At 43.6% G+C, this 12004-nt stretch overlaps 1 protein-coding gene and 1 long non-coding RNA gene across 5 annotated transcripts in view; one reads left to right on the top strand and one right to left on the bottom strand.

Annotated features, from left to right (window-relative positions):
* SORCS2 (sortilin related VPS10 domain containing receptor 2) overlaps positions 1 to 12004 on the bottom strand; it is a 1363792-nt gene that overhangs the window by 240795 nt on the left and 1110993 nt on the right. For all 4 annotated transcript variants that reach the window (XM_063923915.1, XM_063923923.1, XM_063923934.1 and 1 more), the window contains one exon: positions 3894 to 3958. In XM_063923915.1, coding sequence (XP_063779985.1) covers positions 3894 to 3958 — 65 coding nt within the window. The remainder of the gene's footprint in view (positions 1 to 3893; positions 3959 to 12004) is intronic.
* Positions 1 to 12004, top strand: part of LOC134928331 (uncharacterized) — a 179879-nt gene that overhangs the window by 94387 nt on the left and 73488 nt on the right. The gene's annotated exons all lie outside the window — the stretch shown is intronic.

The raw sequence follows: 12004 nt of genomic DNA, 5'->3' as shown, positions 1-12004 counted from the left end.
TCAATTTATGTCCTATATTTAGCAAAATTTCATTGAAATTTACAACTAGATAATACATTTTATATGTTCTTATTGAATGGGTTGCTTAGCAACAAAGGAGTGCTTTGGGTTTTGTCTGTTCCATGTGTACACTGAGGCACTCTTAGGGGTATATTCAACTGAGGTCGGATCTATTCCGACATGCATTTGTCGGAATGGATCCGACAAGGGCTATTCAATGCCCATCTCAAGTCGAATTGAGATGAGGGACCGGAGAGGGGCGAGAGCCGCGGGCAGACGGGGGGCAGCCACGGGCAGACGGTGGACAGCAGCGCTGCAGGAGGATGTGGCACAGCCGCCAGACCTCATGGCAGTGTCCACCCGGCTCCAGCAAGCGTGACCTCACTTGCTGGAGCTGGGTGGACGCTGCCGTGAGCAGCGGCTATGACACATCCTTCTGCAGCGCTGTGCTGTAAAGCTGCTGTCCCCTGTCTGCCCTCGGCTATCCCCCATCTGCCCGCGGCTCTCCCCCCTCCCTCCTCTCAGGTACCTCCTCTCAGTTCAACTTTTCTTTTAAGTCAACTGAGATGGTCGGAAACCTGTCGAATTTGGCCCCGTTTCCCTAAGAAGCACACGAATCGGCAGCTATACCGCCAATTCACGTACTATTCAACAAGTCGAATTCCCCGACTTGTCAAATAAAAATGCTGGGGTCTGAATAGGTCAGAACTTCTTCTGACCTGAAAAAGTCGAAAACACGTCTTTTCGACAAGACAGCAGTTTCGACCTTAATTGAATATACCCCTTATTGTTGAATGGGTTGCTTAGCATTAAAGGAGTGCTTTGGGTTTTGTCTGTTCCATGTGTACACGGAGGCACTCTTATTGTTGAATGGGTTGCTTAGCAACAAAGGAATGCGCTGGGTTTTGTCTGTTTCATGTTTACGCTAGGGCACTCTTATTGTTGAATGGGTTGCTTAGCAACAAAGTAGTGCTTTGGGTGTTCCATGTCTACACTAAGGCACTTTTTTTTGTGGAATAGGTTCCTTAGCAAAAAGGAGTGCTTGATCTTCCGCAGTGACATAAGTAGCGGTGGGCGAGTGCAGGGATTTGTGGGTGGCACCTTCACTGACCCACAGCATGGAACGGCACCCTGCAGCCAGAATCTCTGCTGCAGCGCTGCCCAGAGTGTCCTTTACAAGCACCAGGCAGGCACCCTAGAGTTTGTGCAGCTTCCCCGAGTGTCCATAGGACACTTAGGGCCGTGCTGCACTTACCGGCATCTGTGACCCCGCCCCCTTAGTGACCTCATCAACCAGTGGGCGTGGGTGGCATAGGGCTCAGTGAAGCCCTGTTACAGCACTGCTTCTTCCGTAGTTATTGGGCACATGTACAGAATGGAAATTGATACATTTCACAAAATTAAATGCACTTACATACAGTTGTAGGTCCTCAATGATTTTACAGTATAGTGCTGTGTAATAAGTTGGGTGCTATACATAGTATAAAATAAAGTATACCGATTAAGAAAAAAAATGAAGTTACTAATGTATGTATTTACTGCAATGCTCGCAATGCACAATACTGTCATTCATCTAGTACGCTGTGAATTCTGTAGTCTACAATAACCAGTTTCCATAACATACTTTACAATTTTCTATTTGAACTAATAGACAAAGCACTTGTGTGACACTCTTCCTTTTAGTTTACCTGACATTGATGTCATTTTAATGTTTTGGCATATTGTGCACATTTATCCGATTTTACAGAAGGTATCATTAGCAAACAATTGTTAAATCCGACATCTGTGGAAACGTAATCTTAGTGACAAACTGAAGACTAAAATAGCAGCATTATTAAAAGCCTTGGAGTGCATATTGTGTATGTGAATATATGAGATCACCGGCAAACTGTTTGCTGTATAACATGCGGCCACACTGAGCGGGTCTCCGCAGAGGGGGTAAGTCTTATATCCTTATCATCCTATCTGGAGGATTCAAGGAGTCATTTACACCATGTCAGAGTGTAATATCATAGAATGTAAGTGCTTAATGGCAAGAAATACATGGGAAAACGATCACCTACTGTAGCACTGCATATACAGTAAGCACTACTGGGGCAAAGTCTGATGTGAATGAGAAAATATGCTCTGTAAGGTACCATATAATATGGCAGCACTATAGAAATTATAAAGATAACTATAAATTGTGCATGGAGGTTGGAAAATTTTGTTGAGGTGCAATGTAAATGCTGGAAATGTCATATTAACGTTCACACTCATACTACTTTAATCCCTTCTTATGGCTTAAATGATCCCTGAGAAAAAGGGACTGTGAGTAATCATGAGACTGAGGGACTGTGAGTAATCATGAGACTGAGGGACTGTGGGTAATCATGAGAATGAGGGACTGTGGGTAATCATTAGAATGGGGATTATGAGTAAACATGAGAATGAGGGACTATGGGTAATCATGAAAATGACAGACTGTGGGTAATCATGAGAATGAGAGACTCTGGGTATTATGAGAATGAGGGACTGTGGGTAATCATGAGAATGAGGGGCTATGGGTAATCATGAGAATGAGGATTATGAGCAAACATGAGAATGAGGGACTATAGGTAATCATGAAAATGAGGGACTGTGGGTAATCATGAGAATGAGGGACTGTGGGTAATCATGAGAATGAGGGGCTATGGGTAATCATGAGAATGAGGATTATGAGCAATCATGAAAATGAGGGACTGTGGGTAATCATAAGAATCATAAGAATGAGGGACTGTAGGTAATCATGAGAATAAGAGACTATTGGGTAATGATTTTCTTAGGGGTGCCCATTTATGTATGTTTCTTGTTACATTGCTTGGATGGCAATTGTCCCTTCTCTACACGGAGGAGCAGAGCTGGCTCAAGCTTCAAGTCCTTTTGTGAAGTTGAAATGGCTATGTGGTCACATGACATGGAATGTCTCTGGAAATGTGTGCCCTCCACTTCCTCAGCATAATGTAAACTTGGACAATAAATGTAATCTTGTTTCTGCTAAGGTCTGTAAAACAAGGCACTTGACTTAAGCGGAACCGCCCCCACTCCACCTAATTCATCTGCCTGTGCAAACTGCTGCTACTCTGGAAACACAGCCATCTCCCTCCTAAACTGATGGTCTTGGTCAGGGCTGCCAACAGAAATTGTGGGGCCCGGGACTAAGAAAATAGACAGGGCCCCCCCACCAAAAAAAAAAAAAAAAAAAAGATTCTGCCGCACCGCTCCACCCCTATGTGATGTCACACATTGTGACGTTACATATACAGTAGGTGTAGTATTGTGGACCTGCAGAAACGATTCACAGAGCTGATGCGCTGGGAAGGCTTGTATTAAGTCCTGACTGCGCATCAGCCCATTGTTGGTGTTCTGCCTGTGCAGCGCTCCAGGTATTGGCAGTAAGAGCAAGGAATGGGCCCCCTCTCTGTAAGAGCCCAGGACTCAAGTCCCCGCAGTCCCCCCATGATGGCTGCCCTGGTCTTGGTTAATATCTAGGTCACACCTGCCTAGTTTTTGGATTTCGCCATCACTATTTGCCACATGGGGAGGTCCAATTGACATATGCATCACCATTGGCCTACACCTTGCATCATGAAAACCTCGCTAAAATTCAGGCATTTCATGGATGTCCCGTTAGAATGGGTAAGTATGATTTCAAAACATACTGTATGTACAAAGTAAGGTCCAAAACTGCATTTGCGCTGCTGACCGGCTGCACCTTGTACAGGAAATTGTTTATGGAGCAAGTTGATGACACTTGTGAAGGTGCAGAAATTTGCACAACTGGAGAGGAGGAGTTGGTTGGAACAATTTATTTATTTACTCCACAGACCTGTTGGTTTACATTAGTCACTAATAGGTAAAATAAGTTACTGCACCTCCATCCGGATCTTGTACCTCCATGTGCACCAGTCCTGGATCTGTGTCTACACCGGCTACAGACCTGCAAGCAGACAAAACAATTGTTTATTTCATCCATCAATTCATTATCCGTTCCGGAGCTGTACCAAGATATTACAGTTTATATTCATTTATTCAAAAATATATGCAGCGAATGGTACAGGTTTTCAGCTGTAAAATCATTCAAAGGTTTAGACAGATGGACATAATTACTGCAGAATAAGAGGGTGTTAGAGTTTACATCAGATTGTTGGTGCCCAGCTGTTGGGAGTCCATATATATATATATATATATATATATATATATATATACTGTACATCGGTTCCTTTGTTAGATGAACATAGATAACAGAAAGGGCATATCCTAGCGCTGCCCGGCCGCATCCTCTGACCTTCCTTACCATTACTCGGGTACCTTGCTCCATGTTTCACTCATATCAATATAAACTACCCATGTATTATTTTCACATCTATAAATACTTTATACATGTGATAGTAAATGTTCTCAATTATTTAGATGAAGAATGTAAGATTGAAAACTTTTCAATTTGTTCATAATGTCAACATTAAGCATGTGATGTAACACTGATGTAGTGCCAACCAAAAGGTAATAAAGGGGCAGACCAGAGGGGCCAAGTGGTTCTAATCTGCCGTCAAAGCCTATGTTTCTATATAACATTTCTGAAATATCAATACTGTCTTTTTAGCATAGTTCTATCCAGGGGCGTTTCAACAGAGAAGGGGACCGGTGTGCACCTCTGGGTGGACCCCCTACTACCCCATGACTCAGCCCTGCTCCCTCCCTCCTTTCCCTGTCCCTGTCATCTCCCCACACCCCTATCCACATCACACTGACCTCTCTCCCTGCCCACCTCCTGCAGGTTCCCTTCCTAGCTCAGGCACCCGCACCATCACTACTCTCTCATTATCCCTGCCTTGAAAGTTAATCTCACTTCAACGCTACAACAACCCTGATAATCTCATTCACATCTCTCCCACAGACTCCTATCCCCTCTCCTGTGCCCTCTGGAATGCCAGATCTGTTTGTAACAAACTGGTCTCCACTCATGACCTTTTCTTTTCCAACTCCCTGCCCTACTAGCCATTACTGAAACCTGGATTACTCCCTCTGACACTACTTCTCCTGCTGCTCTCTCTGCTTTGGGCCTCACATTCCTCCCCCCCCCCCCCCCCCCACCGACCTGCAGTGATAAGGGCTCATGTTTAGAGGCTTAGCTAACCATTGGCGAGTGCATAATATACAGTATAGTAAATACTGCTAGTACATGCATGATAATGTACCAGATTGATTAACAGCAATGCACTGTAGGAATTACACCATAGTCCTGTGCAGTATAATGTAACATATGTATAATATATAGTTCAAGTGCACAATCTGGAACCTGATCTCTAAGGATGGGTTGGGCCCACAAACAGTGGGGCCCACCGGTGGTTTCCCCTGTTCCCCTGTGGGCCAGTATGACTCTGGTTACGGCACTGCTCTACCTCACTACCATCACTAAGCGTAACATTGAGGCTATTGACACCACTTCCCTATCTTCCCTGTTTGACTCACTTCTCTCTCCTATTCTCTCTCTCTCATGTCCTGAACAAGCCACTTCCATATACAATGGCACACAAAACGCACCAGATATCTGCAAAAATGCTCACGTATTCACGCTCACGTACTGAGCGACACTGGAGGAAATCACGCTCTAAGGCAGACTTCCTCCATTTCAAAGTTATCTTCTCATCCTTAAATAATCTTAATCCCAGCACTAGCCATAATGGTAATTTTAACCCTAGCGCTAACCCTAATGGTAATCCTAACCCTAGCACTAGCCATAATGGTAATCCTAACCCTAATGGTAATCCTAGCCCTAACCCTAGCACTAGCCATAATGGTAATCCTTAGCCTAGCACTAGCCATAATGGTAATCCTAACCCTAATGGTAATCCTAACCCTAGCACTAGCCATAATGATAATCCTAACCCTAATGGTAATCCTAACCCTAGCACTAGCCATAATGGTAATCCTAACCCTAGCACTAGCCATAATGGTAATCCTAACCCTAGCACTAGCCATAATGGTAATCCTAACCCTAATGGTAATCCTAACCCTAGCACTAGCCATAATGGTAATCCTAACCCTAATGGTAATCCTAACCCTAGCACTAACCATAATGGTAACCCTAACCCTAATGGTAATCCTAACCCTAGCACTAACCCTAATGGTAATCCTAACCCTAGCACTAGTCATAATGGTAATCCTAACCCTAATGGTAATCCTAACCCTAGCACTAGCCATAATGGTAATCCTAACCCTAGCACTAGCCATAATGGTAATCCTAACCCTAGCACTAGTCATAATGGTAATCCTAACCCTAATGGTAATCCTAACCCTAGCAATAGCCATAATGGTAATCCTAACCCTAATGGTAATCCTAACCCTAGCACTAACCCTAATGGTAATCCTAACCCTAATGGTAATCCTAACCCTAGCACTAGTCATAATGGTAATCCTAAACATAGAAATGTTGACATTATGACAATATAACATTTCATATGCTGACATCCTGTCAATGTCGAAACTTTTCTGATGTCAACATTAATGATGTGTATATTTTAGCCATGTTGACATCATGCATGACAACCTATAGCGGTCGACATTCTGTATATCGACACATTAATTGGTGACTTCTTGACTGTATACCATCTGGTCAGGGCAAGACACCAAGGCCAGGATATAATGAAGTCCGAATTCGGCTGCCATGCGTGCTGCCGGACGAACTCGGTTGTTCTTTTAAAGGGGCAATCATGTAGATGCATGGTTTAGCCTTGTACATTATTGCCCCTTTAAAAAAACGTCCGAGTTCGGACGGAATCCCGTACGCCCGCCGAACTCAGACTTCACTACATTACGGCCTATGCATCTAACCCCGTCTCCCTGCATCAGACTGGGAGTTGGAGTGTTGCGCTGTGACATCATAACGCCACATTCCCAGCCCATCAGTAACATGGGAGAGCAAAAGTCGCCAGCTTCTTCACAGTAAGTTGTCGATGCCGCTACTCCACGTCATTTGTCAGCGCCTTTTGTGGTGGCGCCGTAAGGAAAATAAAAATTCTGAAAGTGACATGTATTTGGCGTTTTAGGCGCTCCCTAACCCTTGGCATCTTAAGTCCTTTAATAGCGGCGCCGGCCCTACATCCGGCACATAATAGGTAACATACACTGATGCTCCACAAAGATTTAGATGCTATTTGTCAGAGATCCCATAATTGATCACCACCTTTCCTTAAATAAAGCAAAACCCACAAACATTTTCTTATTTTCATAACCGCTCAAATTACTAGCAGCCCTACGGCTCTCCAAACCGCGTCCAGCGTCCTAATTACAAACAGCTTTATTTGTATTAGTAAAATATATTTTCTTAATAAGAATGATTACATTATAAACTATCGTAATTACACCGTTTTTGAAGTATTCATTTCACAGGGAATTTTCCGAGTCTCCGAGATTACACCTCCGCTCTGCGCACCAAAGCGCCGGCTGATGGCTCGCAATAAGTGAATGTTATTCCGAGACTTCAGATGAAGAATATTTAAAGCATAAAAACAGCGCACATTCATCCTTCACAGTGAACAATCACCGGTAGTCCCGATAATAAGGCACAGCAGAAAGTAATTACTTTAATACCCAGCCTAGTGAAATGTATTCCACAATCTTCAGTTTCCTGTACTTTAAGCCAATTTATCAAGTTGAGAATAAAAAGCCATACTGGGCTCGGATAAAGCAAAGCAATGTGTAATTAATGCTGCATAATGAATAAAAGATTAGATCACCAATGCAACAACAAGACAATCTTTCAGTCATAAAATGAAAGTTGCCCGAGAACATAAAAAAGGTAAAAAAAAATTAAAAAAAGCAAGAACCAAAAATGCTTATTTATCTCCAACATAAATTTTGCCAATAGCAAAGCATCAAAGCACACAAAAAGTAATTATTGCGCGACAGGGACGGTATATTACAGCTCAGCTTTAATGCTGCTTTAATAACCATGTCTATAAAATTAATAATAAACTTCCATATGTGAGCAAATTATATTTTTTAATTTATTGACACATTGTGGTAGAATATTCATGATGGAGAGGGAGAGGCGGGTGGCTGCTAGCCCAGAATACAAAACAGGCAACTGTCCCTCTGCGTTCGCATTTGGCCATACATATTAATGCTATTGTTCAAAAATTAAAGGCAGAGGTTCTATACATTAGCTCTCATTTCTGTGGCCCAGTTTGGCTGATAAAGAAAATTACTTGTAAGTGATATGACGCAGAGCTCCATGTGGATAAATAAACCGCTGTGTGCAGCGGTGCTCCAATATTCAGAATAAACTTAATTTTTTTTCTTCATAAAAGAATTGTATTTTTCTTTTGCCAAGCCCCTTTAGAACCTACTGTACTATGTGGGCAAAGTATACTTCCTTCATGGAACTAATGGACTCATTTCATTCAATGTAAGAGAAGATAAGTGGTAATATATCTCTTTCTTGAGCTTGCCTACATTTTAAGTAACACAGAAAAAAAAGAGAAAATGCAGGTGCACACTAAACACTAAGAACACTGGCAATCAGAATAATTACAATAAACTGTGCAATTTAACATACAGTAACACTGAGTTTCTTTTTTTGGCCCAAAAATATGGGCCCACCTACCACGGCCAGGCGACCTCATCAGGTGGGTCCCTAACGTTTCAAAGTGGACTTGAACCTTAGGAATGTTAGGGGCCCACCTGATGAGGTCACCTGGCCTTGGTAGGTGGCCCATATTATTATGTTTAGAATTAGGGCATGCAGTCGAACAACCCCCCCCTTCCCCCCCACACACACACATTTTGAGTCTCAAGCAGAGCTGGACAGATTCTGACAAGGAACGGTGGGACTTAAAGCCTCTGAATGCAGAAAGAGACAAGAGAAACGAGTCAGCTTTTAATGTAACAGATGGTATCAGGTAGAATTGCTGGTACATGGACTTAGGAGCTACGAGGCATTTCAGTTGCAATCAAGAGTGTTTTATATCACTGAGCACCTGCAACCCTATAACAGTCAGAGGGAATGGAGACAAGTTTCACACAGACACAAATGTCAGGACACCTAAAAATAAAAGGTGAAACCACAGTCACAGACATCCATGATGTGTTATATGCACTAGATTTGGGGACAAACCTCATTGTTATAGGTGTCCTTGACAAGAAAGGATACAGAGCCCAGTTCACCAAGGGCAAGTGTGTTGTGCAAAATAAAAGAGGGACTGTGATAGCAACAACAACCCCTTGCCAGCAACTATACAGTATGTCCTGGACACCGAAGAGTGTTGTGTGATGATGGCCTTTGAAAGTCAATCAATGGGACTGTGGTGCAGGCGACAAGGCCACATAGTGTATAATAACGTCCAGAAGCTGGAAAAAGAACCACAGCAACGGTTTGTTTTGTTGGACAGGCCTACCGCTGGAAACGTGTCTACATTGGAGATTGACAGTGCAAATACCCAATTACAGAACAGGAGTTCTGTGAGGAAAACCCCTCTAGAAGATATTGTGAGGAGTTTGCGGGTTTCATTTTCTGTGAACCGCAGAATGCTCAAATGGAAATGTCAACAATTATCTATGTCTACTACTGAGGTAGAGTGCGGAGACTGCTAAACAGATCTCATGCTTAAAAGGGACTTTTAGTAACTAAAGTCTGCTTAGTAGAGACAAGGCCTTTAGCACGGTATGTGACGAGAAAGAAGAAGTAGATTTCCTTTCTAGCATAAAATGGTATGATGGGTCGAAAAATGTCACTAGCAAATGTCATTCTGTCAGTGAGCTGGTAGATAATACTACAGCCAATGCATTTCGTGTAACTAGAGAGGGAAGTATTGTTTACATGTCATCCAAAAGTCAGGAATCTTGTGTTTTTGTAACAGATGACAGCCTTCAGCAAAGGGGGATGCTGAGAGATCAGCAGCAGTGCTCTGTCTCTGTCTTAATAACCGGAGGCCGACTGTACCAGGACCCGCCGCGGCTCTCACAGTAGCATAACTCCCAACATCTAACGAGTCCAAGGAGGGACAAAATTGTGCGCCCGAATTTATGGGCGTGGCCTGCAATCACAGCACTTCCCGCAAAGCCATGCCCTCATTTTTGCCACTGTGGGGGCATGCCCAGTGCTCTGTGAGCTGCTGGCAGGACCCCTGTCTCTCTCTCCCAGTGAACAGATGATGTGCGTCTATTCACTGCTGCTCTACCTGTGTTTGGGACAGAGGGACAGTCCCAGAAAAACGGGACTGTCCTGCTAAAATTGGGACAGTTGGGAGGTTGGTTAAGGACTCTCGGAGGAATTAAAAACCCTGCGGCTAATTGCCGTGCTGGTGGTATTCAATTAGTGGGGAATACCCCGCACACAAGTCCTCGCAGTCGGACTGGAGGTAAATTGTGTGGGAAAAAAATCACTAAAATAATCAGGAATATAACTAGTGATGAGCGGGTTCGGTTCCTCGGAAACCGAACCCCCCCGAACTTCACCCATTTTACACGGGTCCGAGGCATACTCGGATTCTCACGTATGGCTCGGTTAACCCGAGCGCGCCCGAACGTCATCATCCCGCTGTCGGATTCTCGCGAGATTCGGATTCTATATAAGGAGCCGCGCGTCGCCGCCATTTTCACTCGTGCATTGGAAATGTTAGGGAGAGGACGTGGCTGGCGTCCTCTCCGTTTATTCATTGTTGATGCAAATATTTGTGCTTGCTTATATCTTAATTGTGGGGACTGGGGAGCAGCTGTATTATATATAGGAGGAGTACAGTGCAGAGTTTTGCTGATCAGTGACCACCAGTTTTATCCGTTCTCTGCCTGAAAAACGCTCCATATCTGTGTTCAGTGTGCTGCATATATCTGTGCTCACACTGCTTTATTGTGGGGACTGGGGACCACCAGTATATTATATAGGAGGAGTACAGTGCAGAGTTTTGCTGACCAGTGACCACCAGTATACGTTGTCTGCCTGAAAAACACTCCATATCTGTGCTCACACTGCTTTATTGTGGGTACTGGGGACCACCAGTATATTATATAGGAGGAGTACAGTGCAGAGTTTTGCTGACCAGTGACCACCAGTATATATAGCAGTACGGTACGGAAGGCCACTGCTCTACCTACCTCTGTGTCGTCAAGTATACTATCCATCCATACCTGTGGTGCATTTCAGTTGTGCGCAGTATATATAGTAGTAGGCCATTGCTATTGATACTGGCATATAATTCCACACATTAAAAAATGGAGAACAAAAATGTGGAGGGTAAAATAGGGAAAGATCAAGATCCACTTCCACCTCGTGCTGAAGCTGCTGCCACTAGTCATGGCCGAGACGATGAAATGCCATCAACGTCGTCTGCCAAGGCCGATGCCCAATGTCATAGTAGAGAGCATGTAAAATCCAAAAAACAAAAGTTCAGTAAAATGACCCAAAAATCAAAATTAAAAGCGTCTGAGGAGAAGCGTAAACTTGCCAATATGCCATTTACGACACGGAGTGGCAAGGAACGGCTGAGGCCCTGGCCTATGTTCATGGCTAGTGGTTCAGCTTCACATGAGGATGGAAGCACTCATCCTCTCGCTAGAAAACTGCAGTGCCACTCCTAGATGGGCCAGGTGTTTGTGTCGGCCACTTGTGTCGCTTAGCTTAGCCATCCAGCGACCTCGGTGCAAATTTTAGGACTAAAAATAATATTGTGAGGTGTGAGGTGTTCAGAATAGACTGAAAATGAGTGGAAATTATGGTTATTTAGGTTAATAATACTATGGGATCAAAATTACCCCCAAATTCTATGATTTAAGCTGTTTTTGAGGGTTTTTTGTAAAAAAAACACCCGAATCCGACAAAAAATTTTCAGGGAGGTTTTGGCAAAACGCGTCCGAATCCAAAACACGGCCGCGGAACCGAATCCAAAACCAAAACACAAAACCCGAAAAATTTCCGGTGCACATCTGTAAATATAACCCATTGATTTCATAGTTTATGTGGAATCAGTGTGTTTCCACACCCAAATCC

Source organism: Pseudophryne corroboree, chromosome 1 (assembly GCF_028390025.1).
Source record: "Pseudophryne corroboree isolate aPseCor3 chromosome 1, aPseCor3.hap2, whole genome shotgun sequence".
NCBI classification, from domain to species: Eukaryota; Metazoa; Chordata; class Amphibia; order Anura; family Myobatrachidae; genus Pseudophryne; species Pseudophryne corroboree.
This window is presented reverse-complemented; position numbering and strand designations above follow the sequence as displayed.